The 27,548-nt window shown below is 44.7% G+C and overlaps 1 protein-coding gene across 1 annotated transcript in view; it reads left to right on the top strand.

Annotated features, from left to right (window-relative positions):
* Positions 1-1,983: 1,983 nt before the first annotated feature.
* The window catches only part of LOC310772857 (receptor tyrosine-protein kinase erbB-4-like), a gene marked incomplete at its 3' end in the record, with an annotated part of 279,666 nt that continues 254,101 nt past the window's right edge, over positions 1,984-27,548 (top strand). Inside the window, exon 1 of the mRNA XM_083632786.1 lies at positions 1,984-2,130. Coding sequence (XP_083488912.1) covers positions 2,074-2,130 — 57 coding nt within the window. The 5' untranslated portion in view covers positions 1,984-2,073. The remainder of the gene's footprint in view (positions 2,131-27,548) is intronic.

Consider the following 27,548-nt stretch of genomic DNA (forward strand, 5'->3'; position numbering starts at 1 on the left):
GCAAAAAGGAGGATACTTTATTTTCAGTAAGTTTCCATCCATAAGTAACACCTTAAAGACGAAATGAACCCAACGGAGCCCAATTGGCGCGTGGGTCGGAGTCACGTTTCAGACTGAAAACATAACTTGTCTGAGATGACAGGTTGAGAGGCGGGCCATAGTAGCATGTCGATTTTATTTGACAATTCTGGGGACTGGATTTTTCTTTGGCCAATCCTGTCGTCTTCCGCCCCCAAATCGAGTGGGATTCAGCGTGTTGTGGCACTCTCCTCGGGAAGAGCCAGGTTACGCGAGGTTAGTGGAGCTACGCGAGTTAGAGCTGCAGGCAGCCAGCTGCTTTAAGTGGTGCGGAGCGGTGAGTGCAGCCCATCGGCCTGGAATCTCCGAGGGGCCGGGGTCTGAATTCGGCCTTAACAACGTTAAAGTCGAGCTGAACCCAAGAATGACTTTTCTTTTCTTTTAGTTCAAATACCTGGGTATGCAGTGCACCTATTTAATAATGTATGCAAAACAAATCACAACAATCTAATTTATTTAGTTTTTCACACTTTTTCACATCAAAAGTTCGTTTTTCAAGATTTCATTGATAACAGTAATTTACAGTTTGCTGACGTCACCCAGTACTATCAAATTTCTACCCCATTTCAACCAATCATATCAGGACATGCAGCTGTCAATCAAATCTTCATTTCTGGATAATTTTCGAAAGTCGAAAATGGCGCCTAGTGCCTCTCATCTGGCAGAATTCCTATCCCATAAACTAACTACTAACTTGGCCAATTGTTAGAAACATGAACAAAAAACAAAAACTATAATCTCTAAGAATGCAAAGAAATGTAACTGGCTCGTTAAAACGCGCATTCCAGGGATATCGTATCGTTATTAGCAGCGATAATGGCGCGCGCATCCGAGAGCTTGGTTGTCAGGGGTTGCACCTCGGAGATTCCAGGCCGACGTGCTGCACTCCCGAGGGGAGCGCCACAACACACTGAATCCCACTCGATTTGGAGGCGGAACACGCCAGGATTGGCCGAAGCCCAATCCGGTCCCCAGAATTGTCAAATAAAATCATCGACATGATACTATGACCCGCCTCTCAACCTGTCATCTTAGACAAACTATATTTTCAGTCTGAAACGGACTCATTATGCACGTGACGAACAGGTTCAGTTCGACTTTAACTAACGTTATCCTGGAATGCGCTAACTGCTAACATTAGCTCCTGTTGCCAAATCCCGCAACAGTGTGTTGCTGAGATAGAGACAGGTCTCGAACAAAATAAAATTTCTCCTGATTTGTCCATCTGAAAACTTTAATTTTAGAGTCAGAATGCCCAGAACATACAGTATGGCTCAAGGACCCAATATTTACTTTGATGATTATGGGGCAAACAATCTGTCATATAGTCTGTGATCACGACACGTTCACTTCTCCCATTGACTACAATAGACTCAGGACCTGCTGCTCATCTCCTAAAGGGGCGTGGCAGTGGCGAAAACCCACCTGATACAGAGATACAGGAATTGACTGGAAAGCTGAGCTGGCTCTATAGTCCAATGTCTCTAGTATATGTGTCAGTTTAGGGGTCCTTGGTGTGGGGGTGGGGGCGGGGGTGGGGGTTGAGAACCACTAATCTAGGTTAGATAGTAAATGTAGCCTAGTTGACCTTCCAAGATCATGATGGTCATGAATGAATGAAAAAACAAGTTATTGTCATATTTTTATTCATATTGCGACCAGATTTCCTTCTTCCATTCAGTTCTGCAAAACTTGTTCTGCAACCAATGAGATCATTTCTGCCTCCAGAGCTGCCTGAGATAAATGTTTGCATTTAAACTCCCGTCTGCCCCGCATCTGTCTCTGGGTCTCTATCACCCCAATTACTCTCTTTACATTTTACAATCTTTGTTGATTTGCTCCATAAAACTGATGGAATATTAAAGTCTCTCTCTCTCTCTCTCTCTCTCTCTGCCTGTAGTTTGTCCTGGCACAGAGAACAAGTTGAGCACTCTGTCCGACCTGGACCAGCAGTATCGCACCCTGAAGAAACTCTACGAGAACTGCGAGGTCGTCATGGGCAATCTGGAGATTACCAGCATTGATCGCAACCGCAACCTCTCCTTCCTCAAGGTATGAACGCTAAGGAACCTCGTCTGGCTCATAGCTCATCTGGTCGAATCATGAGGTCAATAATAGTTATTGGCCCAGTGCTTAGACAGGCTGTCCTTCACCCCAGTGACGCAGGTTGACCAAACATCTGCCCTGCTGGGAGGGATGTTGTCTTGGTGCTGTTTCGTATCTGAACTCTCTCTGACCCCTGACATCCATGAACGCATTCAAGCGAAAAGAAAATGTCCCTACTAGGATCAATAAAGCATCACACATGCTGCCTCACATGATTTGTACATTTTTGAGGACCTTACGGTTTGTGGTGTCCAGAATGGAGGACATGCTTTAAAGGATAAGTTCACCCAAAAATGAAAATTAAGTCATTACCTCACCCCCATGTGGGTGAAAGGTTGGGTGAAGAGATTTTTAATTTTCTTTACAGTATGTTTGAAACTTGGTCACCATTACTGTAACTTCACCCGATCTTCCACTGGCATGGAAGGTCAGAAATTCAGTCAGCCAGTAGACTGACTGAATTTTCATTTTTGGGTGAACTTGTCCTTTAACACCATCACCACCATAACAACACATCTAATCTATTATTGAGTCCTAAAACCATAAATCGTACACCTCAAAATTGTACTTAAATACAGTAGTGGTAGACAGCTTTGTCTGACACTTTAACATAAAGTACGTTACTGTAAGTACTTGGTGGTAATAGGATTATCCTGAGCGAGTGAGAACATGGGAATTGTAGCAGCTCTGAGGCTGGATGGTTATTTCCTTCAAGGACACACGTCTAAACCTGCCAGGCTTGTTTAGGAGATTGGTCAAATAGGAGACAAAGGTAAAGGTAGTCATTAGTTTATATTTGCAGTTCAGGCACTTAGCTGATGTTCTCATTGAGAGGAACTTAGCCTACAATATGTGAGCAGCGATGAGTTCAGCACCTTACTCACTTCAACAGCGCTCTCTGGTTGAGTGACACAATTAGCACTTACACAGTACAATACATTAGAATATAGTGCAATATAAGTGGCACTGGTAAGAATGACTATGTCTGTGAGACAGCGTTATGCAGACAGATACGTAGCAGAATGAGAATAAAGTGTTACCATCCGTTCCAGCTGGAGACAGTAGACCCCAGGGTCTATACCTGCTTTGTGTATGTGAGCATGTTTTCTGTGCACGCCGCGCACGTGCTCGTATGCTCGTGCATGTGCCCCCCCCACCGTTTAATGAAGTGAGGTGTACGCTAATGACTGGGCCACTGCTCCCAAATGAATACCATAAACAGTCCCATCAGGCCCAGCGTCATTAGCACAACAATTAGGCATCTGGGGGATTGTAACTGGAAGGGAGGGGAGGGGGGCGGAGGTGCGTGGGGGGTTCTGGAAGTATACTGTTGCCATAACAACTCTGTAGTGATCATCCTATTGGTCATTAGAGACAAGACAGACCCCACCTCCACTGTCGAGCTGAAAGCGTTTCAGTAACGGTGTGGGTGAGTCGATGTTTTGATGCTGACACAGAATGTAGGCTATCGTCATTGTCGACGGGGGGGCGGGGGCAAATTGTGCTGATTTTCATGTTTTAATTTCAATTGAAGGAATACTTGCTCCTCTGTGGGTTGAGGAAATACATTGAAGTCCAGTGTTAGAATTGTCCTTTTGAAAACCAATACATTAACTAAAAAATGCCTGGTCTTCAAGCTAAAAACAATGCTATTTTCTCCATATTTTGTGTGTGTGTGTGTGTGTGTATAGTGGGGGGCATTTTGGAGATTATGGGCCCTATCTTCGCAAAAGCCTAATTTGGCGTTTGCGCTTGTTTAACGCCGTGCACAATGCAAATTGGGGGCGGGCACAAGCCCATGCCTGTTATAATTGTACTGGGCATAGGCGTGCCACATGCCAAAGCAGGCGTTTCAGCGTTAAAATGTGGGGATAGATGGCATTATCCTATCGTCAGCAGCGCGCAATTACTTTGCGCTAAGAGCTTTCAAAAGGACCTCTTAGGCGCTAAAACACTCGCTGCGCTTGAGTGCACCATAATCTCCACGCTGCGCAATGCAGAAAGGTCCTTACGCACGGACGTGCCACCCCAGGACATCAAATTCTGCTGCTAAAATTGGGTAACCAGCAGATTATTCGGTGAGGCAATCAACTATAATTCACTGAGAAACTAGAAACTTTTATCACATCGCAAGGAGGGGGTATGGTAAATGAATTGAGAAAACTTGTAGCCTACTTGCAATAGGCTATTCACCTTCACCTGCTATCAACCCGGAGGGTCGTTGGCACCACAGCCGATCTGTCACAAGCTCTCTCCATCTCTCTCTGTCCTCGGCACGAGTCGGCAGCTCAATGTTTCGCCGAGTTTTAATTGAGTCTACTGTAAATCCTCCAATCTTTTCTTTTGTCTCTGCTGTTTACCCGCTGCAAAAGGTTTCTATTGTCCCACCCAGTCAACAAAATAACCCGAATTGCATCAAAACACAGATGTTTTTTTAACAGGTATATGATGTGATGGTGTCGTTATGAGATCGGGAATATATACAGTCAATAGGCCTGCTACACCTATCCAAATTACGCATGGGGAGAATTACAGCATGCCTCACGCAAACTGTATTACAGGGACTGCAAGACGGGAATCTGGTTTGATTGCGCCCAGGCATTGCCAGGCCACACCTGTGAATAATTCTGGTGGTTAACACCACCCAACTCCCGTTTGCTCCGTGCATAAATTATTCGGCACGCCTCTAATCTGCGCTTGTGCCCGTGGTTGTGATGAGTTACAGTATGCTCCCCCGTGAGTATTGCATCCTCACCATATTTTGGGGCTGTTTTAACTTAAAAACAGGGAGGTCACGTCCACCCAAACAATTATATAATTTTTAAACAGTTGTTTCTGTATAAATCATTACAATATGCTCCAGTGAGGTGGGGATGCGTTTAGCTGCTGCCGGGCGGGGGTGCAAAACGCGGCATAACACCTGGGTAGCGGACTGCAATCGTCCCTGTCTTAAGGCATGCGCAAACAGGTGCGCAAGCACAAATAGGGGATATCACCTGTACCAAGATAGGGCCCATGAGGTTTTCACCCGTCAACTGCAATAATATTGCAGTTGAAAATAAATGCATATTATGCATTTATTTACAACCTTTTAACATAATTATTAAGGTGCCTGGTCTGATTAAACAGGAAAGCTGGCTGCTGTTGGCAACAGAACTCTGAGAAAATTTTATTTGATCAATTAGACTTAAGATTTTTGAATGTAGCCATAAATTTGCAATTGAAAGACACACCCACACATATGACCAATCATGCAAAGTGCATGCATACACACACACACACACACACACACACACACACACACACACACACACACACACACACACACACACACACACACACACACACACACACACACACACAGGGCATACAGGGCTGGGGCTTGTGTTTGAGTAGATACAGTATGTGTATTCATACATTTGGAGCCGCAGGCGGGCTGTGAATCCCTCAGGAGGACCAAGGCTGCTGCAGTCTGCTTCTCACTGTGTGCTTTCAAACAGCAGCAGCCTGGGCAGGAGAGATGGACAAGTGGATGGGCAGAGAGGGTGGATGGAGAGAGGGAGGGAGAGAGAGAGGGGTGTCACGTTTAAGGCAGGCAAAAACAGCTGTGCTAAAATTGCCATGTTCAGCTATCGTGCCGCGCGCGTGTGTGTGTGTGTGTGTGTGTGTGTGTGTGTGTGTCTGCATATACTGTATCTGTCTATGTGTCGATGTCTGTGTGTGTGTGTGTGTGTGTGTGTGTGTGTGTGTGTGTGTGTGTGTCTGCATATACTGTATCTGTCTATGTGTCGATGTCTGTGTGTGTGTGTGTGTGTGTGTGTGTGTGTGTGTGTGTGTGTGTGTGTGTGTGTGTGTTTGAGTGTGTGTGTCGAGAGAGAAGTGAGAGTGAAGATAGGGGACGATGTGGGAGAGAGATGGAGGAGCAGGTACGCCGGAGGGGAGAGGAGAGGATGGGAGGGGAGAGGAGAGGAGGTGGGAGAGGAGAGATGGGGAGAGGAGAGGATGGGGAGGAGGGGAGGGGAGGGGAGGGGAGAGGAGGGGAGAGGAGAGGAGAGGAGGGGAGAGGATGGGGGGAGGGGAGAGGAGATGAGGGGAGGGGATAGGAGAGGAGGGGAGAGAACAGGAGAGGAGGGGAGGGGAGGGGAGAGGAGAGGAGGGGAGGGGAGGGGAGGGGAGAGGAGAGGAGAGGAGGAGGGGAGAGAAGAGGAGGGGAGAGGAGAGGAGGAGGGGAGGGGAGAGGAGAGGAGAGGAGAGGAGAGGAAGGCTTGGTGGTTTTTGCCTGGTGAGAAGCTGACAGTTAGATGGATGGGATAGCTTCAGTCTCTGGCCCGCTCAGGTCCAGCTTTCCTCCAACCCACACATCTCCATCTTTCCCTCCATCACAGCCAGAGGGAGTGCAGGAGGACCACAGATGTGATCAAGTTCATTTTATAACCTAGTCTACACACACGTGGTCAAATTCTATTCATAACTCAGTCTTAGGCTGTGTCTGGTCAGTTGCCAATCTAAATAGACATAGACATACTTTCCTGTGATTCCTGTGATCTTCTGGCACTGAAAAAAGAATAAGAGTTTTTGCAAATCGTGTTTGAGCCAGGTCAGCTATCTACACACTTCAAAAGTGACTTATAACCGACCACAACGCAGTGGCTTTTTGGATAGCTTTAAGCCACCCATATTGAATTACCACAGACACAGAGGCCAGCTCTGATCAGCTAAGACGTCAAATTCGCAAAAAACTTTCTAAGTTGTTTCTATCTGGCAGATTTTGACGTAAACTCTTTGGAGAGTGGGTACTTCCAAGTCCCCAAATGCACGTTTTGCAAGGAGTACTTTAACTTGTAATTGGCACTCTTTGTACAGTCCTTCTAAAACAAAATTGGGGGTGTTGTAGATTTGTTTTACTGTAGTTGAAAATACTGTTATTACACTGGAAATTATACCTGCTGTAGTCTGTGCTTTGAAGATTCAAATCTCCTCATCTGAGTGCTCAACTCTGTCCATTTGTACCTTACTCTCAAGTTACTTTTGGTCAATCCACACCTTTGGTACTCTAGGTTTTATTTTTAGACAGAGAGCAGACACGGAGACAGAGCAGACATGGAGACAACAGACAGGGAGGCAGAGCAGACAGGGAGACAACAGACAGGGAGGCAGAGAGCAGGAGAGACAGTGGGATTTCCTCCTAAGCCAGCAGGGGCACAAACGTGTCTCCAGAGGCGTTGGACTTAACCGTGGATCAGGAAACTCTGATACTATGATTTGCCACTCAAAATCATCATCAATATCAAACACTCTTGTCCTCCTCTTCATCAGCAAACTCATACATAGTGAGGTGAAATCCCTAGCAAACAAGGTCTCTGTCCTTTCCTTCAGCTCTTCAACAGTGAGCTGGAGATTTGCTTTCTTACCAGAAACAGTTTGGTACTCAGAGATGCTTCTGCAGGAGAGACGAAGCGCTTTGTGAATACGGACACAGGTGTGTGAAGGGCATTACCATGCTGCTGGCACACAGCGTCCGTCTGCTGTCCAGGCTCCCCTGGCCTCTGTCTGTCTGTCTGTCTGTCTGTCTGTCTGTCTGTCTGTCTGTCTGTCTGTCTGTCTGTCTGTCACTCACAATGAGACATTTTCCCAGACGCCAGGCTGCCAAGTGGCCCGCAGTGGCCCTGCAAGCAGCTAATGATGTCACCTAGGCTGAGGGACTCTTCATTAAAGCCTGATCAATCTGCCAGCGGCTACCGCTGCAAAGCACGGGGCGCGCTGCCAGGGCTGCAGCTGTGAGCACGGGGACGGGGGCTGTCCGTCCATACACCCAGACAGAGACCTCCAGCACACACACACACCTACACACACACACACACACACACACACACACACACACACACACACACACACACACACACACACACAGTGAGGGTGTATGTTTTATTCCTGATAATCTTAAATTCCCGAGCTGTTCCCCCTCGGAGGACTGAATATATCACAGAGTAAGAAGGCCTTGGCAGTAAAGCCAGAGAGATGAATGACACGGGCAGTGAAGTGTATACACTATGACGACGTGCAGACAGAGACACTCTTTACAGGCCTTATCTCTGACAAACACCGGCCCAGAGAGAAAGAGAGAGTATGAGAGAGACGGAGAGAGCGAGAGAGAGAAAGAGGGAGAGGTGCAGGGAGACATTTTTTTTTACCAGGAGTCATTTCCAAGGTCTCCCATTTATTTTTAAAGGGGGGGTAATGTGGCTCTGCAAGTTCAGTAGAGCGCGGCAACAGATGAAAGTAGAAGAAAGAAAAAAAGCAAGCCATGGACGTCGATGCTGTCAAAACGTGACATGGCGTGGCCACGAGGGGCCGACATCATCACCGATGACATCACAATTGCTCGAGTGACATCACTGATGCCTCACTGATGACATATTCACTGATGACATCATCAACAAATGCTCAAGTGACACTGATGATATCATTGATGACATCACCATCAATAACATTATTGCTCGGTGTCGTGTGACATCATCGATGATGGGCGTGTGTCCATGTGGCGTCTATTCCTGGCACTTAAACGCTGGAAGTATGCTGGGGAGTGGTGATCCCAGCACACAATATACAATGAAGCAGATTGAAAATAACTCAGCAATGATAGCTGACAGCTTGATAGCTGACAGCTACTGTAACACGCTAGCTAATTTCTCCATAATGATTAGCTGGTTGAAAGGAGCGCTTGACACCAGCACATTTCTGAAAAGTTCAGATACTTTCAGCTGGAAGAGCTGGGAGCCGGCGCACAAAAATGGCAGAGCGCTCTGAAAAAGTCGTTGGGCGCAGCACACTTTCAGTAAGCAGCCACAGACGCCCAAACACACTCTCTCCTCATTGGAAACAACTGAAAAAAGATGCTGAAGCTTAGCAAAAGAAGGCTATATCGACACGGGCCCCTAGCCACTTTCTTTTTTTCCGTGGGGACATAGAACTGTATGACATCATCGGCGACCTGGTCACTTACGTTTGTTCTTCTTTCTTTCTTTCTTTCTTTCTTTCTTTCTTTCTTTCTTTCTTTCTTTCTTTCTTTCTTTCTTTCTGTCTTTCTTTCTTTCGTGTGGACATACTGACGTACAGACAGACATACCAATGTCTCGGGCCCTAGTGGCCACGCTGTAAAAAGGAGAGGAGAGTAGAGAAACAAGGCCAGGTCGAAACCTGGCATACGGCCGGTGCAATGCTGCAGCTGCACACTTACTGTTTAAACTTGAATTATAATTGTAGTTTTTCTTTGTTCTTTGATGTGAATTTATGGCTTTTTGGCACCTATATGTAACCTTTTAAGGTTGAGATAATTGTATTATCATTATATGGTCCAAATATTTCAATAAAGCACTTGAAACACTTGAAATATTCTTGCTTGGGTGGTATCATTCTACTTGAAATGATGGTAAAATGTATTATTTTTAGTGTAAGGGTCAGAAATGCACGGCTTCACTTCCACTCGGGCTATCGGGATGGCCCTTTAGCTCGAGTGGTTAAGGTGTTGCGCAGTGCATGGGTCTGAGCCAGGGGTCCTAGGTTCGTATCCGCTCGGACGTTACATATGCGCTGATATATGTGCCACCTCAAATTGAATTCGAATTGCTCAACTTGAATTCGAAATTTTGAATTTTGAATATGAATTGCTCTTTTTGAATTCGAATTTTTTCATTTTGAAATTGAATTGCTTTATTTGAATTCGAATTTTTTCATTTTGAAATTGAATTGCTCTATTTGAATTTGAATTGCTCTATTTGAATTCAAATTTTTTCATTTTGAAATTGAATTGCTTTTTTATTTTGAAATTTTTTAACTGAATCTGAATAGCATAATTTTAAACTGAATTTATTTGCTTTGAAATTATTCAGTTTCCACATTCCTATTTCAAAATTCAATTCAAAATTTTCAGAATCTTGTGTTCAAAAATTTCAACATGTGTGTGCGCCATCCGGGTCCTCAAGGAGGAAGGAGGAAGAGCAATCGAGCACAGATTGACCGAACTCCTTTTTGGCCGAGGCACCAGAAACCCACCCACTCCCGCTAGAACTATTTGGTCTTGTTGTATTCAGGTTCGCTACAATCATAGAAGACCACTTTGAGTTGAACAAGGATGTTTATACAGTATATATCATTGAACAGTACATGACAGCGAATCTCGTGAACCCGGAACTGATCCTCCCCCGACCCTGTGACATCATCAACAGGTCAACATCATGTACTGAGATTACACCACAGGTCTTTGCTCCCGCGGATGTATTAAAGTAGCCGCCCGCCAGTCTTTCCATTGTCTGCTCATCATCATGGACGAGAGGACACCAACCACGGTAAATACCAACTGGTTACCATGTATTTTCACCGGCATAACGTAACGTAGCTACACCAGCTGAGCTTGTTTCTGTGGCAGTTAGCCTAGTTGGCTAGCTAGCTAGCTAGCCAACTAGGCTAACTGCTAGCTAGCCAACTAGGCTAACTGCCACAGAAACAAGCTACGGATCGATGTGTGATTTCCAGGTAAGAATAAACGCACAATGTTGAGCATTTAACATTACATGTTATTCACAGGTATATGCCACACTATATATTATCTCAGAAAATAGCGTAATTGTGTTTGGTAAGATAAAGACATTTGATAAATGAATGAATTTTCCTTGTAGGCTGTAGCTAGAACAGTATGTTGCTATAGCTAGCGAGGTGGAGGTAACGTTAACGTTAGCTAGATTAGGCTACGGTAGCATTATCGATCTAATGAATTCTAGCCGTAAACATTTCAGAAGCTAGGTTAGCAACGCTGGCCACACATGTAACATACAGTAACTACTATGTTTTCTATTATTAGAGATTCCAAGAAGAGAGAACATTGCCTCTGGCGATGACTAACTGTGACGGTGGGATGGGGAACAGGACAACTGCTAGCTGTGTCTATCACAGACCCAAACCTGCAGACTGCAGCAGATACCCGCAGATTTGGAGAGATGTTCTGCAACCACCATACTCTTGTGTCTCCATGCTACTACACATCATTTTGCTCCTTGTATGGGATGAAGACCCGTCGTTGACGTTGGGGAAGACAGCTTTTATGTTGTAGCCACTTTGAGTCCAGTTTTTGTTGATGTGAGTAATGTTCAGATAGAGGGATGCTATTTACTATCTAGCTGCTGTCACTATGCATTATCAAATACCTACATAAATCAAATCCAGTCAAGAACATAGGGTCTGCCTGGGAAAATATGTAATTTAAAAATGGAAAGCATGTAGGAACCCTGCCAATCATCTTGCATATTGATATTTGTGGCTGTGAAGAACAGTCTTAATCTATACAGTGAAATGCAGGCTACCTTTACATTTTATAAAACATGTACAGTACTTGTTAGTAGTTTCATGTTTTGTTTTACCTGTAAGAAATAAGGACATTTCTATCTGTGCCTTTTATTTACCATCACAGCATAAATGACTGCATAACCCCTCCTAATGTGATGTCAGAAAATCTAAGTAATTATGCATGACATTACATTTCAGGACATGTGGCATAGAATCTTTTTTTATTCCAAAATAACAGATGTGGGACACAATCAATTAACTATTCATACTGTTTGCAACAGTAACATTTACAGTGCTGAATAATGGAGTTGCATGAATATGAGTGTGCACTGATGATGTGGCCTGCAAAGATGGGTTAGTGTTAGTGACCGGCAGCATTTAATTTAGAAATGTTATAGTGTAACCTACATAGAAAAAAGTTTTACCTGGGCACTTCACAGACTGCCTGAAGTAAAGACATATGGAGCACTCTTTTCTGTCTGCACGTTTATTAATAGGGGCTGAGTGACATTTCGACAGATAATCTTCTTCTAGTCTTCTTCAGAGTCAAAAAGACTTCAATGTTAGACTTTTTAAAATGTTAGTTGTACAAAATCCCCCCACCAGTTCAGCCGCACCTAACCAGCCACACCTGGGGCCCTGATTGAGCTGCACCTGGGCTAAAAAAAGGGTGGTTGATTGGGTGAAGCCCAGTAGGCCAGGCTCAGTTTGCCATGTATGCTGTTGAGAGGAGGCTGCTCTGCTCTGTTCTTCCCAATTGATTGTCCATGTGCAGATGCATCGTTTGAAGTGTTAGTTTATTATAGTTAGTTCCTTTGAATATTGATTGAGTATTTGATTTGAATAAGATTTATTATATTACTTTACAGTTGAATTTGTTTTCCCTTGTTTGATCAAATCCTTTGTTAACACATTCACTGCCAGACGTTTTTTTTTTACTGTAGTTAGCTTCTGCCAGAGGTTTTTTTTTGAGGATTCTGGCTCATCTTTCAAGACCCGAGGATTCTTTTCTGCTAAGATTTTCTGAACACACAATATCTCAAAAGAACTAATAGAATGTGTGCTTTCTCTGTCTAAAAGAGTTAGTTTGTAGAGTTAGTAGTTATGTAAGCATTAGCAGTTGAATACAGCATGGTTTCAGCGTCAGAAAAATTATTCAGAGATAAACGGCTTTTTGTGAAATTCGATAGAACAGTCACTTTAACCATTCATTTTTGGCATCAGTAAGACTTCAGACATCTAAACAATAGTTTTGAACAGTAATTTCCTCCATAACAGCAGGAAACCCCCCTCTGCTTCCAACTCCTCCCTCCGTGTGTGTTCTCCTCCTGCCTCCCTGGCTCTCCAGCGGGCGTGTCACAACGAAGTTGCTGCTGCTGCTGTGCCTGTTTGCACGGCCGCTGTTTGAGGAAGTCTGGGTGGACTCGCTCGTTTCGTGGAGTTTTGGTTGAGAGCTTTGATGAAGGTTTTGCGATTCTGGTCATATTTATGCTGCGTGTTTCAAAGTGTGCATCCAATCTATTCTTGGAACCCCCCACCGTTGCCACCGCTGTGCATCAGCGCGAAAGTGAAAGCGTTTTCGCCATCAATTTTACAGTATGAGAACGGCTTCCTCACGCTTTTCCCTCCAGTTTTGGGTCGCCTCTTTCTACTGTGGAGAGACATGTCGCCACTCAGTGCGTCGGTAAAATAGATTATACACATTCAATACCTCCAATTCTGGTGTAGGAGACGTAAAAGGGTTAGATCAACGTCCCACCGTCAAAAAAAAAAAATCTATTTTTTTGACGTGTTAACACGTCGTTGGCAGTCAACAGCTGGATTCTGAAAACGTGTTAACACGTCATTGGCAGTGAACGTGTTAATACCTTGTTTGTCTTTTAGGCCAAATCATCTGTCCACATGATTTTCCATCATTAATCAAGGGATTTGGTTTGTAAATAAAAACCCTTGGCATTAGTTCCTCTGAATCCTCCTCATTCCACCTGGATGTCTCACTTGCTGAGGCTACACCTGTAACCTCCACCTTTACAGTTTAACACAGTGTTAGTGTCAGAGGTATGCACCTTGCTGCTACAAACTGAACATTTTCTAGTTGGAAAAAATAAGATTACTATATACTATAATTAATTGGGCTATATTTCATACTACATTTCAAAAGACAATCTGTGATGACATGTTTCCTGTCACACCTAGCCCTCATTCGCAGCTTGACAGAAAACATTGTTCAGGCTCTGGAGATGGATGTACTGGTAGTCCTTTATCAATGCTCTCCAAAACACATCCTACAGGAGAACATAAAACTGTTATTCTTTGCAATTCTTTTAAAAATCAATGCTAAAACATTTTAGGTTAAAATATTGACACGAGTAACTGGTGAGCTGCAGATGATGTAAACGTTTGTAATAAATGTTATCTCTTCTACTTCAACCTCTGTCTAGTCTGGTCAATTATAGGACAAGATACACTTAGCCTACTGTAACACAGTCTTGGGGTTTGTCTTCCTTGTCTAGAATGGACACAAGGCCACTACTGCAACAGCAGCCTTATGTGCAGGGTGAGAATCTAGCACTGCAGCTAAATGCTGGTGAAATACTAAAGTGGCTGGTAGATTTAAGACGCAAAATAATTAATTTCCCACTCTGGTAACGTCCAACATGGTGTTAGCTGTAGCCTAACACCAGCAAAGAGACAACTTGTGTGATGACAATTCATTTAACACTAGCCGGTTGCCAATATTGACTGCATCAAAGATGTAGCAAAGTAGTATTACTATTACTATTAAAACGATTATGAATTATATTCGCTAAACATTATCTGAACAGACTTACCAGCGGCTTCGTTCTGTGATGCGTTTGTTATGGTTTGTTCACACTTCCTATACGTCCTGTTTGCGGGAATATCATTGGCTGATTCAAGTCATGTGATGCTAAAACAAGCATTTGATTGTTTTTTGCGATAGCACTGCCATAACGTTTCCCTGATCTAATAAGTTACGTTTTCATTAAACTGCGTTCGATTTGAGGCTGCCAACAAACGGAATCGTGTTCAGAAGAATTTTATTTAGTTCATATGAAAAAAGCATCTAACCTCAAAATGGGGATCGATCATCTCAAAAACTAAAGCAGATAGCAGCCTTCGGCCCCTCACCTAAAAAGGAGTTAGGTCAATCAGCGCTCGATTGCTCTTCCTCCTTCCTCCTCTTCCTCCTTGAGGACCCGGATGGCGCACACACATGTTGAAATTTTTGAACACAAGATTCTGAAAATTTTGAATTGAATTTTGAAATAGGAATGTGGAAACTGAATAATTTCAAAGCAAATAAATTCAGTTTAAAATTATGCTATTCAGATTCAGTTTTTCAACTCACATTAAAAAATAAAAATTTCAAAATAAAAAACAGCAATTCAATTTCAAAATGAAAAAATTCGAATTCAAATAGAGCAATTCAAATTCAAATAGAGCAATTCAATTTCAAAATGAAAAATTTCGAATTCAAAAAGAGCAATTCAAATTCAAAATGAAAAATTTCGAATTCAAAAAGAGCAATTCGAATTCAATTTGAGGTGGCACATAAATCAGCCCATAGTTACATTAGTAAAATAACATGTCACGTGTGCAATGCAATATTTGTAATGGAATCATTATGGGACACGGCTAATAGTCGAACTTAGCCATAGTTCCATAATGATTCCATTTGCATTGCACATGTGCTACACTATGCTAGCTAACGCTGTGCCAGGTATTAGCCGAGTCCCATAAAGATTCCATTACAAAACACGTTAACGTTAACGTTAGCCAAACGTTTTTTGGTTACACAATGCATTGCCAGCTAATGTGACAGGATAAGGTCCGTTTGATATGTTGTTAAACGTGTTATTTTACACCGTTTGAAAGAATGAACCCACCTTGAATTCTTTGAACAGGTCTGCCATAAAAAGTTGAATGTAGGCTAAGTAAGCAGCAGAAGCACCATTGTTTTTGTTTTAAATACTTGAGGGCTACATGCCACTGGTGTTGCACTGTCTGCACTCACTGCCATACAGAGTTGAATGTAAGAAGTAAGCAGAAGCACATTGTTTTGTTTTAAAGTTGAAGGCTACATGCCATTTGTTCATTGGAAATGGTTGCATACTTTAACACCTTGATTGCCAGCGACGAGTGTAGTCGTCAAACACAATCCAGCTGTTCACTGCCAACGACGAGTTGACTCGTCAAAAAAATCGATTTTTTTTTTTTGACGGTGGGATGTGCATCGAACCCTTTTACATCTCTTATATAGGTATTGGACGTGTACAACGTGTACAACCCATTCCACCGACCCACTAAGTGGTGACAGTGCTTTCCTGACTAGAGGAAGGCAAGCAAAAAGCAGTGTGACTGAAGCCATTCTCATGAAGGTGGATTGGCGAAGGCGCTTTCATTTCGCGCTGATTGCTGGCGGTGCGGGATTGCAGATTTGCATAGTGGATTGCGGGTGGGACACACTTTGAAACACGCAGCATAAATATGACCAGAATCGCAAAAGCTTCATCAAAGCCCTCAACCAAAACTCCAAGAAGCGAGCGAGTCTAACCAGACTTCCTCAAAGAGCGGCCGCACAGACAGGCTCACACCCGCACAGCAGCAGCAAAGCAAACTGGTGACAAGCGGGGACTGCCCCCTAGTCCGACACCAAATTGGAAACAAATCCCATTCTAAAAGGCTTTTAGAATGGGATTTTCAACCCATTCTTTTTTGTTTCTTTTTCGCTATAATTTAGAGTAATTTAATTTCTATTCAGAAATTTATTTGAGAGGTCGAGAGTATGAGAAAGTGCATTTGCAAAGGTAGGAAAGTGCTTGTGACATGGCGCTGCAGCCAAAAAGAACGCCCACAGGAGGGAGGAGTTGAGCAGAGGGAAGTTTACTGCTGTTATGGAGGAAATTACTGTTCAAAACTATTGTTTAGGTCTTACTGATGCCAAAAATGAATGGTTAAAGTGACAGTTCTATCGAATTTCACAAAAAGCCGTTTATCTCTGAATATTTTTTCTGACGCTAAAACCATGCTGTATTCAACTGCTAATGCTTACATAACTACTAACTCTACAAACTAACTCTTTTAGACAGAGAAAGTACACATTCTATTAGTACTTTTGAGATATTGTATGTTCACAAACTCCAAGCAGAAAATAATCCTCGGCTCTTGTAAAATGAGCCACAATCCTCAAAAAACGGCTTGGCAGAAGCTACCTACAGCAAGAAAAAAACGGCTGGCAGTCAATGTGTTAATAAAGGAGATCTCACCGCTGTTTACATGCTTTTCTGATCGGCTAACACGCTAGTTATAGCCTACTTAGCTCAGCTGTTAGCTACTTATCTTAGCTCTCTAGCTGCCTCGCGGTAAGATGTCCATGTTTCATTACGCATAACATTCATGTATATTTGCTGGAAGGGGAGACGTCTCCCGCTACTGTTGATGTCCAGAGACACTGGGAAATGTGTGTTTGTTTATTTGTTGCGTCGCGTGTAACGTTAACATGGACCCTCTGCGGCCGTGAGCGACTCTGTCAAGCTGAACGATCAGATCAGGGCAGACAGGAAGTCCGAAACCGGACATTCGTCAAATAAAACAAATTTCAAAGTAAAAGCCCATCTTGATGAAAGGGTGCCAGGAGTCGTGTATGAAGCCGTGTGTGAAGCGATTGGGACACACATGGTCCTATAGGCCAGTGCAAGCACCGGCCTAAAAAAAGCCTCCTTACACCAAAAAGGTCCCCATTTTCCTTGTGCTGTATTGAAAAGCCCGTAATTGCATATTAGGGGTGGGGGGGGAAATCGATACACCATAGTATCGCGATATTTTGCCTGACGACATTGTATCGATATTTGGACGCCAAGTATCAATATTATTATTATTATTTATTTATTTTTTGCAGGCCATGCCATGCCAGGCCAGGCCACCGGGCATCTGCCTGAAGCGCCCGATGTTGCAGTCCGTGCCTGCAGTGGCGTATTGAGTCCAGAGAAGCTTAATAATGTAGCCTACGTGTGGGGCAAAAACAAAACAAAACAAAAAAACACTGCATGTTTTACTTCCGGTGATGTCAAGGAAAAGGTAGGAAAAGGAGTTAGACAATATATCGAAATATCGCAATATTCAATATATCGCAATATCGGCGATATCGCAATATCGCAATACTATCGTATCGTGACTCAAGTATCATTTTAGTATCGTATCGTGGGCATCTGGTGATTCCCACCCCTAGTAATTTCTGCAGCTATTCTCAGAGCATAGATTCTGAGAAAAACGTATGGCTTGATATTATAAGTGTGTACACCTGAGGGCCGGAAGATTGAGCGCAGATTTAGGCAAACTGGCTTAACTGTACACCAACTGTCACTCAGAGAACATCGGAAAACATACTCCGCTGCACTCAGAGCAGCTAAGTCATCCTACTACTCCAATCTCATCCAGTCTGGCCAGAACAACTCTAGGAAACTGTTTTCAACAATTAACCGTATGCTTAAGCCCTGTGACCCATCCTCCACCACTCCCTCCACCGTGGACTGCAACCGCTTTATGGACTTTTTCAGATCAAAAATTGAGAATATCAGGCGCAACATCACCCTAGTGGCCTCGAGCCCACCTGCCCCTCCCCCTGACCCCGCCCCCTACGATGGCCCAACTCTCAGCCGTTTTGATGAGGTCTCTCAGGCTGAACTCTCTAAAATCATCTCTAAAATGAAGCCCTCCACCAGCTGCCTTGACCCCATCCCTACACCACTACTGAAGGCATGCTCTGCAGTCATCCTCCCCACAGTGACCGCCATCATCAACAGGTCCCTGTCTGGGGATGTCCCCCCCACCCTCAAACTGGCAGCCATTAGACCCGTCCTCAAAAAACACAGCCTGGACCCTAACATACTTTCCAACTACCGTCCCATCTCTAACCTGCCCTTTCTGGCTAAGGTTCTTGAAAAAGCTGTCAGTCTTCAACTACATGATCATTTACAGTCCAATCAGCTCTATGAAATATTTCAATCTGGCTATAGACCTTCCCACAGCACGGAGACTGCCCTGGTGAGAGTCCTAAATGACTTACTAATGGCTGCCGACTCTGGATCCCCCAGCCTGTTAATAACACTGGACCTAAGTGCTGCATTCGACACGGTGGACCATGCCATCCTCTGTCAACGTCTCCAGGAGGTGGGAATCAAAGACTCTGCCCTGGACTTCTTTTCCTCCTACCTTTCCAATAGACAGGAACATGTTGTCCTGGGAAATTCCACCTCCAGTTTCAGCAGTGTTACCTCTGGCGTCCCCCAGGGGTCAGTCTTGGGGCCTTTCCTGTTTTTAGTCTACATGCTCCCCCTCGGACAGATACTAAGGAGTCATGGTATCCAATTCCATTCCTATGCAGATGACACGCAGATTTACCTGCAAACATCCCCCGACAAACACCTTGCCCTATCCCGAGCTGCTGAATGCCTCAAAGACATCCATCACTGGATGAGTGCCAACTCCCTGCAACTAAACGGCAGTAAAACCGAGGCCATCCTCATTGGGACCCCTCTGCAAATACAAAAGGCTGCCATCACCCACATCACCATCTGTGGCCAGTCCATCCCCCTTTCCTCACTCATAACTAGCCTTGGTGTCACACTGGATTCATCACTATCTCTGGACGCACACATCAAATCCATCTGTCAAACCTCCTTTTTCCATCTGAAAAACATCTCCAAACTACGCCCCTCACTAAGTAAACCTGATGCAGAAAAACTGGTTCATTCCTTCATTAACTCCCGCTTAGACTACTGCAACTCCCTATTCGCTGGCCTTCCCTCCAAAACCATCCAGAGACTTCAATATGTCCAAAACTGTGCCGCCCGGATTCTTACAAAAACACAAAGTCAGAGCACATCACCCCGGTTCTGCACTCCCTTCACTGGCTCCCAGTTAACCACCGCATCACCTACAAACTTCTCCTGTTAACATACAAGGCCATCCATCACACTGCTCCAACCTACCTCCAAGATCTAGTTACCCCTCAATCCTCACCCCGGACACTCCGATCATGCAGCTCCAACCTCCTGTCTGTCCCTAGGACCAAACTTACAAGCATGGGTGACCGTGCCTTCTCCTCACTGGGCCCCCGGCTGTGGAATCAGCTCCCAGGACCACTCAGGGCTACAGACTCGTTTGACGTTTTTAAATCAAAACTCAAAACCCACTTATTTATTTTAGCTTTCCCCTAGGGTCCTCCCTCTCCATTTACACGTTTTATATTTTTATGTTTTTATCCTTTTATCTTTTTATTCTTTTAGTAGCTATTCCTTTATATTTATTTTTTATATCTTTTTCCCTGTTTGATTGTTTTTGTTTTTATCGTGTTTTTTTATCATGCATCTGTAAAGCACCTTGTGAAATCCTTGGATTTTAAAGCGTGCTATATAAATTGAATTTATTATTATTATTATTACCTGTGCGGGTGTTTACGTTCTGCCTCGATTCAAAACGTGGGTCTTGCTGTGAGGATAACGCCGCCAGTGGTGTTGTGTGTTTATCTCGGAGAGCTTTGAATATTTTATGCCATGTTTCATATTTGACCACAAAGGTTCAGAGTGCATCATGATCTCTTCATAATCTCTAACCTCGCTGAGTGCAGCTCGTCCTTGCTGGCACTGACCTGCTGAAATCCATCCGCTAGTCGCCGATTACTGCCTAGTCTTGTCGTTAAATCAGCAGTCATGTGATCACTCTCCTCTCTCGCTTCCCTCTCTCTCTGTCTATGCTGTCAATTTCCAGAGAGGCTGTAATTCAGAGTGATATTCCACTCTATCAAACTCCTTTCACCCTACCTGCCCTTCACATTTTGGTGTTTGCCATTCATCCAAATCTTGCGATATATATCCTCCTGAGACCCGGCAATTCATTTTTTGTCCTCTGTAGAGGACATGCTTCTCTGGTCTTAATTTATACAGTATGCTATCCTGATGAAACCTGTTGCCGTGTGCCGGGGACACACAGCCTGGGCTTTTCAGGGATATTTGTTGGGTTGTATCCATGACAACACAACATGTCTGTTCCAAATGCCATCTAACCAACAACATTTTATGGTTGCACCGTGCAAGAGAGATAAGTGTTTAAAATGAAGCAGATATGATGTGTCTGCAGCTAAAGTACGTAAGACTAACAGACGGCACAGCACCTTTTTCTTAGCTTCTTCTTCTGTTTTTTTTATTTTTATTTTATCCTTAAATGTTGCATTACCGCCACCTACAGAATTGTATCATCTCTTCACAGTGCTAACTATTTACAGTGTCCACTTTCTCAGCTGTTCAGGGGGACACACATATATGTCTATTTACATTTTTTATTTTTTGCTATGTAAACATTTAAATGTAAAGATAGGCCTATGCGTGCAATAACGTACTGATAGTCAGCTTACTCTGTAACATGTAGCTTTTATTAGCATCTCAGGCTAGCTCTGGACCAGACGACAACGCTTCCTACTACCCAACGTGTGCACGTCTTTCCGACAGGGGTGGTTGTTATGGCAACTATCAACAACTACTACAAGAAATAAAGACCGGAATAGGCTACGTTGTTACTGTGTGTGTCGGAGACACGGCCTAACGTTAACATTTAATATGAGCCGAATATCAATATATCATATTGTTTTCAGACGATATTGATTTTGATGGCATGTTTCTTTTTCTCTTTCTTCTTTGGCGCTGGACTTGTTAGCCTATGGTGGTGCAGGCCTTTTGGATGGGACTGAGCAGCAAGAGTGAGACATAGAGAGAGAGAGAGACAGACAGACAGAGAGAGGTAGAGGACAGCAGCAGCGAGAAGGTCAAGTGCCTTCCTCTGTGTTTTTCTCTCCCGCTCCCCTCTCCTACTCTCTACAGATGTTACACGCTATTGTGCTCGATGGCGGACAATGGCTGTCGCAGGCCTCTCCACTAAATAATGACACCATGATCTGAGTGGCGGCTGAAGAGGGGCGTGTAAGCTGGGCTAATGGTAGCGTTTCATTAGCCTCTGAACCAGCAGAGGAGCTCATAAAAGGGTTGGGACTGTCGCCTGGAACGGGAGGCTGTTAGCGCCTCAGCAGCGTTTGCATAATTACAGCTCTTAACAGCGGGAAAATTAGCACCCTGCTCAAGCCGACCAAGCACCCTGCCAGATCGCCGTGGCAACACCCCGCTGTATCTTATAGCCCGTTAATGCTGGGGTAATGGTGACCTCCAGGAGAATGAAAGAAAAGCATAATGAAAGTATTTTCTTCTTCTTTTGTATGTGTGTTGGCGTCCTTCTAAGGCATAGCTGTTTCATGCAGCTGAGTGGTGAATTTACATTTGAGACAAAGAGCCTCATTTTGCAATACAAATGTATAATTGCATACATGTATAATACAGAATTATGGCACATATTCACACAGTGTGACAACTATAAAGACTAGAAATATTGCATGCTTCGCGCTGTCATATCTAGCGCGACACACACTTCGCGCTCAAATGTCGCACATGTGCAGTTGAGCAATTGTGCACCGCGCAGAACCACCAGCCGCCTTATTCTAGTAGTGATATAACTATCAACTATAATGATACATATCTATCATTGTATGTGCTGTTTCTCAAATGTTCACACTTGAACAATATCGGTGGTGAATATTCAGAGAAAAAATGGAGCATGATTACTTTATCGCTTTTATTGATTTAGTGATTTTATTTGACTCGCTCTCTAAAGTAGCTAAATAACGACAGAGGCGATGGATTCAGGTTCATGTACTGTACCGAAAAAGAGAGAGGAGATGCAGGCAGATAATAATGCTCTTTTATGGTGCTTTGATGACATTATTGTGCTTTGTTTATATGAAAGCTAACGGTACTGATTTTCACCAAGTGAAGCTATTAATTTCTTTACAGTAGAAGACACTGAACATCACATCTACTGGGGATCAAAGCGTAAAGTCTCCTGCACTCTTATGGCCCAATTCCACAGCAGCTAGTAGCGCGGTCCCGCTCCGCTCGACTCGACTTTTGGTCTCATCCCACCGTCAAAAACCGGCCCAGCTCGGTTTGATTTTAGGCCGAGTCGTGCTACTTTTGGTCCCTGCCTCGTCGGGGTACTTCGGGCTGGCGAGTAGGTCCCAAATGGTGACGTAAAACTCTGATGGCTACTGATTGGTCAGAGAGAATCGTGTTTACTCTGTCTACTGACTGTCAATGCAATGCTGGCGGCTGCATACCAGTTTAGTGGTCTTACCTTATCTTCTGTTATGTATATTTCCATCAGTATTTTGTGTCGCTGCCTTCACCTCCGGTGAAATAAAATCGTGGCGGGTGTTCAATTGTCTGAGAAAAAAGTCCGCTGCTCGCTCAGGGAGCTCTGTAGCTGAGAGGAGGCTGCAGCGCTCCGCTAGGCCGCAGCGGGTGTTTGGAAGCCCCGGTCTTGCCTGGTGAGAGGCTGCGGGGTAGAGGCTTCACTCTGTTGCGCCTCTCCCGTCCCCGCACAGCACAGCACATGCCTGTGATATCATTCTCTTGGCCGATTGTCACATTTGCCCATGTACACTGTAGGTCATTTAGAGGCACCAGTATTTCATAAACAGTTTAAAAGTTCTGTGGATGGATTTAATTGTAACGTTATGTTATAGCCGAAGGACAGATATGCGGTCGCTATTTTTAGACGACCAGCTGTGGGCGGGGGTGGGTGGGGGCACATGATCCGCGGTGGAAGCAAAACGTCAATAGGGCTGATACGATTAGAGCCGAGTGGTGACGAGCTGTACAGGGCAGTAAAATGTGGTGGAAATGAGCCATTAGAATTAGGAGAGCCTCAGGAACTCTGGAGACATTCAAGGATCCTTTATTTGCTTGGGGCGTTCCTCAAGGAACCTCTTCTGCAGGGGTTCCTCAAGGAACCTTTTGAACTGAAAAGGTTCCTCCACAGTGCAATGGCAAGGAACCCCAAAAGGTCCCTCGAGGCTCTTATACTTCTAACGCCGGGATTGCACTGGTTGCATTTGCGTTGCGTTGCAGCTGTTCTCCGGTTTTGCTTTGCAGAGCACGTCACTGCTCCGCTCCACCAGACAGCTAGAGTGACGAGACCGACAAGTTCTCACGGTAAAATCGAGCGAGACAATTTGTATGTGGGATAAATACAACGACAAACAGGCAGAAGATCATTGTTCCCAACTGGAGAAGCAGAGGAGGGGTGGGCTTGCTTGGTGTTGTCCTTGTAAAAAGGATGTGTTGTGTCATATATTATTTTGTGGTTTTCCACTTCAATTATGAACTTTTCCTCAAACATGTTTGTCCTCTGGCTTGATATTGAATGCTGTAAACACCTCTGCCCTGTTGATTTCATGCCTGGCTCCGCCCAACTTTGCTCCGTCATCCGTGAAAAATAGAAGCCTTGCGTATCTTTTTCGGAGAGCTCCGGATCGTCGGAGCTGGGACGGAGTAGACACGCAACCAGTGGCGTGCCGTCCATTAGGCGAACTAGGCAAATGCTAAGGGCGCTTGAGCCGTTAGGGGCGCCAGAGAGGGTAACATTTTTTTTTTTTTTTTTTTACAAATACTTTTTCATGATAATAGGCCTACTATTATTTTACAATAGTAGACAAAAATAAGAAGAACAACGTCTTAAGTCTTTAAATAATAGTGAAATCATCTTTCTAATTCTGGCTTTCTGGCTGCCCGGGCTGCAGCACTTTCACCATGGTCCCTAATCCATACCACCCCACCCACTGCGCGGCCGCGCCCCCTTCTACCTGTTCGGAGCTTTTTCCCAGAGTGGGGGAAGGGAGCTGGAAGGTGGGTGCTGAGGGTGCTGCAGCACCCCCTGGTGGCAAGAAATGGATTTTCGAAATTGTTGGATTTGGCTGTCTTGTGTTTATACCACCAACAAGATGCATTAAAAAACAGTTTGTGCTTCCCAGCTCTAATCTTATTTCATACGCTCTCTCTTCAAAAGTGTTTGATTTTCATCATAATCTGGTTTTCCATAATAATAATAATAATAATAAGTTCAGTGTTTATGCCTGTGTTTCTGTCTGTTGTAGTGTAAAACGACTAAAGGGAGAGCAGGTGCTTACATGAAAGTGAGTGAGAAAAGGAGAAGATACTGAATAATGACATCACAACAGTATAATCCTAATGTTAATTTAAAGGTCCCATTCCGTGCAAAAGCTGTTTTTACTTGTAAATGCATATATACTGCTGTCAGCCCTCCCTGTAATGAGTGGTCACAAGCTCAGAACTGCCACAGTTGGATTTGTCCCTATACAGCTCTCTCAAGCAGTCTCCTCCAAGCCACACCCCCAAACGCTTCGTTTGCCCAGACGGGGGATCGGGACGTCACGAGCTTCCTCACGCATACTGCGCGGGTCTCTCTCACACAAGCTACCTGCACCATTTTGTCTATAGCCACAAAATTAACACTTCTACCTGGAGCGACGCCAACTGTACGTGATCCAGCAACTGCAGAGGTGCATTCGGTAAGTCTAGGCATTTTGAGATGTCCTCTTTAGCGTAGTAACCGTTAAGTTAATGATAACTCGCAACCTAGCGTGCTGGTCCACAGACGCTAATCTGATTGGCCGCTGGGAGCCTGGGGCGGGCTCTCCCTCAGCGGCCAATGGGAACTGTTAGTTCTGAATATATTATAGAAACAGACCGTTCTTGGGAAGCGACGAGATGAGGAAGTGAGAACTCCGTCACAACAAACGGGGTTGCTATATTTTCAACAAATTAATCCAGAATCATGTTTTATGGACCAGAGACACACGTTTTTAAGAGGTTACAGCTGCACGAATTGGGACCTTTAAAATTAAATATTCTTCTAAATATGGATGAAAGTCCAAAAAACGTAAAATTTTCTTGGGCGCTGCCCTCGCGGGCAGCACCGAGAGGCCCTTCCTTACAGCACCCCCTACCTAAAAGTACTTCCAGCGCCACTGGGGAAGGGCGATTCTGAGCCTGCACTGCAGTGCTGGATTAGCTGCGATATAATTTTTATTATATTTTCTTTGGGGGAGGGGGGGGGGCACCAGCAAAAATCTTGCCTAGGGCACCAACTTGGTCACGCACGCCACTGCACGCAACGCAGCGGAGTAGGTGGGAGTTGACACAATGATTAGAGTGGAAACGTATCGGCTCCGATGCCGTACCGCAGTGCAGACGGACCGAACACGGACCTAGTGGAATGTAGGCGTAACGCCGGGATTTCACTGGTTGCATTGCGTTGCGTTGCGGCTGAGCTCCGGTTTTGCTCCGTGCTCTGTGCTGCGGCAACACTAACCGGCTGCGTGCAGAGCACGTCACGGCTCTGCTCCGTCAGACAGCTAGAGTGACGAGACCGACAGGTTCTCATGGTAAAATCGCGCGAGACAATTTGTATGTGGGATAAATACAACGACAAACAGGCAGAAGATCATTGTTCCCAACTGGAGAAGCAGAGGAGGGGTGGACTTGCTTGGTGTTGTCCTTGTAAAAAGGATGGGTCGTGTCATAAATTATTTTGTGGTTTTCCACTTCAATGATGAACTTTTCCTCATACATGTTTGTCCTCTGGCTTGATATTGAATGCTGTAAACACCTCTGCCCTGTTGATTTCATGCCTGGCTCCGCCCAACTTGCTGCAGCTCTGCTCCGTCACGCCGGGATTGCACTGGTTGCATTGCGTTGCATTGCAGCTGTTCTCCGGTTTTGCTCCGTGCTCTGTGCTGCGCCAACACTAACCGGCTGCGTGCAGAGCACGTCACGGCTCTGCTCCGCCAGACAGCTAGAGTGACGAGACCCACAGGTTATCACGGTAAAATCGAGCGAGACAATTTGTATGTGGGATAAATACAACGACAAACAGGCAGAAGATCATTGTTCCCAACTGGAGGAGCAGAGGAGGGGTGGGCTTGCTTGGTGTTGTCCTTGTAAAAAGGATGTGTTGTGTCATATATTATTTTGTGGTTTTCCACTTCAATTATAAACTTTTCCTCATACATACAGTATTTGTCCTCTGGCTTGATATTGAATGCTGTAAACACCTCTGCCCTGTTGATTTCATGCCTGGCTCCGCCCAACTTGCTGCAGCTTTGCTCCGTCATCCGTGAAAAATAGAACCCTTGCGTATCTTTTTCGGAGAGCTCCGGATCGTCGGAGCTGGGACGTAGTAGACACGCAACGCAGCGGAGTAGGTGGGAGTTGACACAATGATTAGAGTGGAAACGTATCGGCTCCGATGCCGTACCGCAGCGCAGACGGACCAAACACGGACCTAGTGGAATGTAGGCGTCATCCGTGAAAAATAGAAGCCTTGCGTATCTTTTTCGGAGAGCTCCGGATCATCGGAGCTGGGACGGAGTAGACACGCAACGCAGCGGAGTAGGTGGGAGTTGACACAATGATTAGAGTGGAAACGTATCGGCTCCGATGCCGTACCGCAGCGCAGACGGACCGAACACGGACCTAGTGGAATGTAGGCGTAATGGCTCGATCCCACCTGGTGCGTTCCGTACGCATTCCGGCTCCGACGCGGTCGTCGGAGCTGATCGCGGGCATTTTAGTCAACGCGTGTGATCCCACCAGGCACGCAACGGCACGTATCAGAAGTGTCCCAGAAGCGGCTCGGTGCTCCGCTCCCCAAACGATATGCAGCAGGTCTATTTTTCATGGATGCCGCCTGGAAGCTGCGTCAAGCTGCACAGAGCAGATCGTTCAGGCCGGAAGTCAGACACAGCAACTGCACGAGAATCCGGTCAATTTTCAAAATAAAACACCATGTGCAGACTCCCGATCGGATATCATACAGTACTACTACATCAACAGCCTATTTTTTACAACTGAAACAGAGCCATTTTTTTTTATTAATGTCGTTCATAACTGGACTTTAACTGTATTATTGTCTGTAGGCTAAAGACAAAATAAGACATAACAACAATAAACACAATATACACCAGACAATAAAGAAATAATTTCAGCCTACTTACCCATGGTAGAAGCACAAAAATCAAGGGAAAATGACCAAATCAAAAG

The sequence above is a fragment of the Poromitra crassiceps genome (genome assembly GCF_964638095.1).
Source record: "Poromitra crassiceps genome assembly, chromosome: 3".
NCBI classification, from domain to species: Eukaryota; Metazoa; Chordata; class Actinopteri; order Beryciformes; family Melamphaidae; genus Poromitra; species Poromitra crassiceps.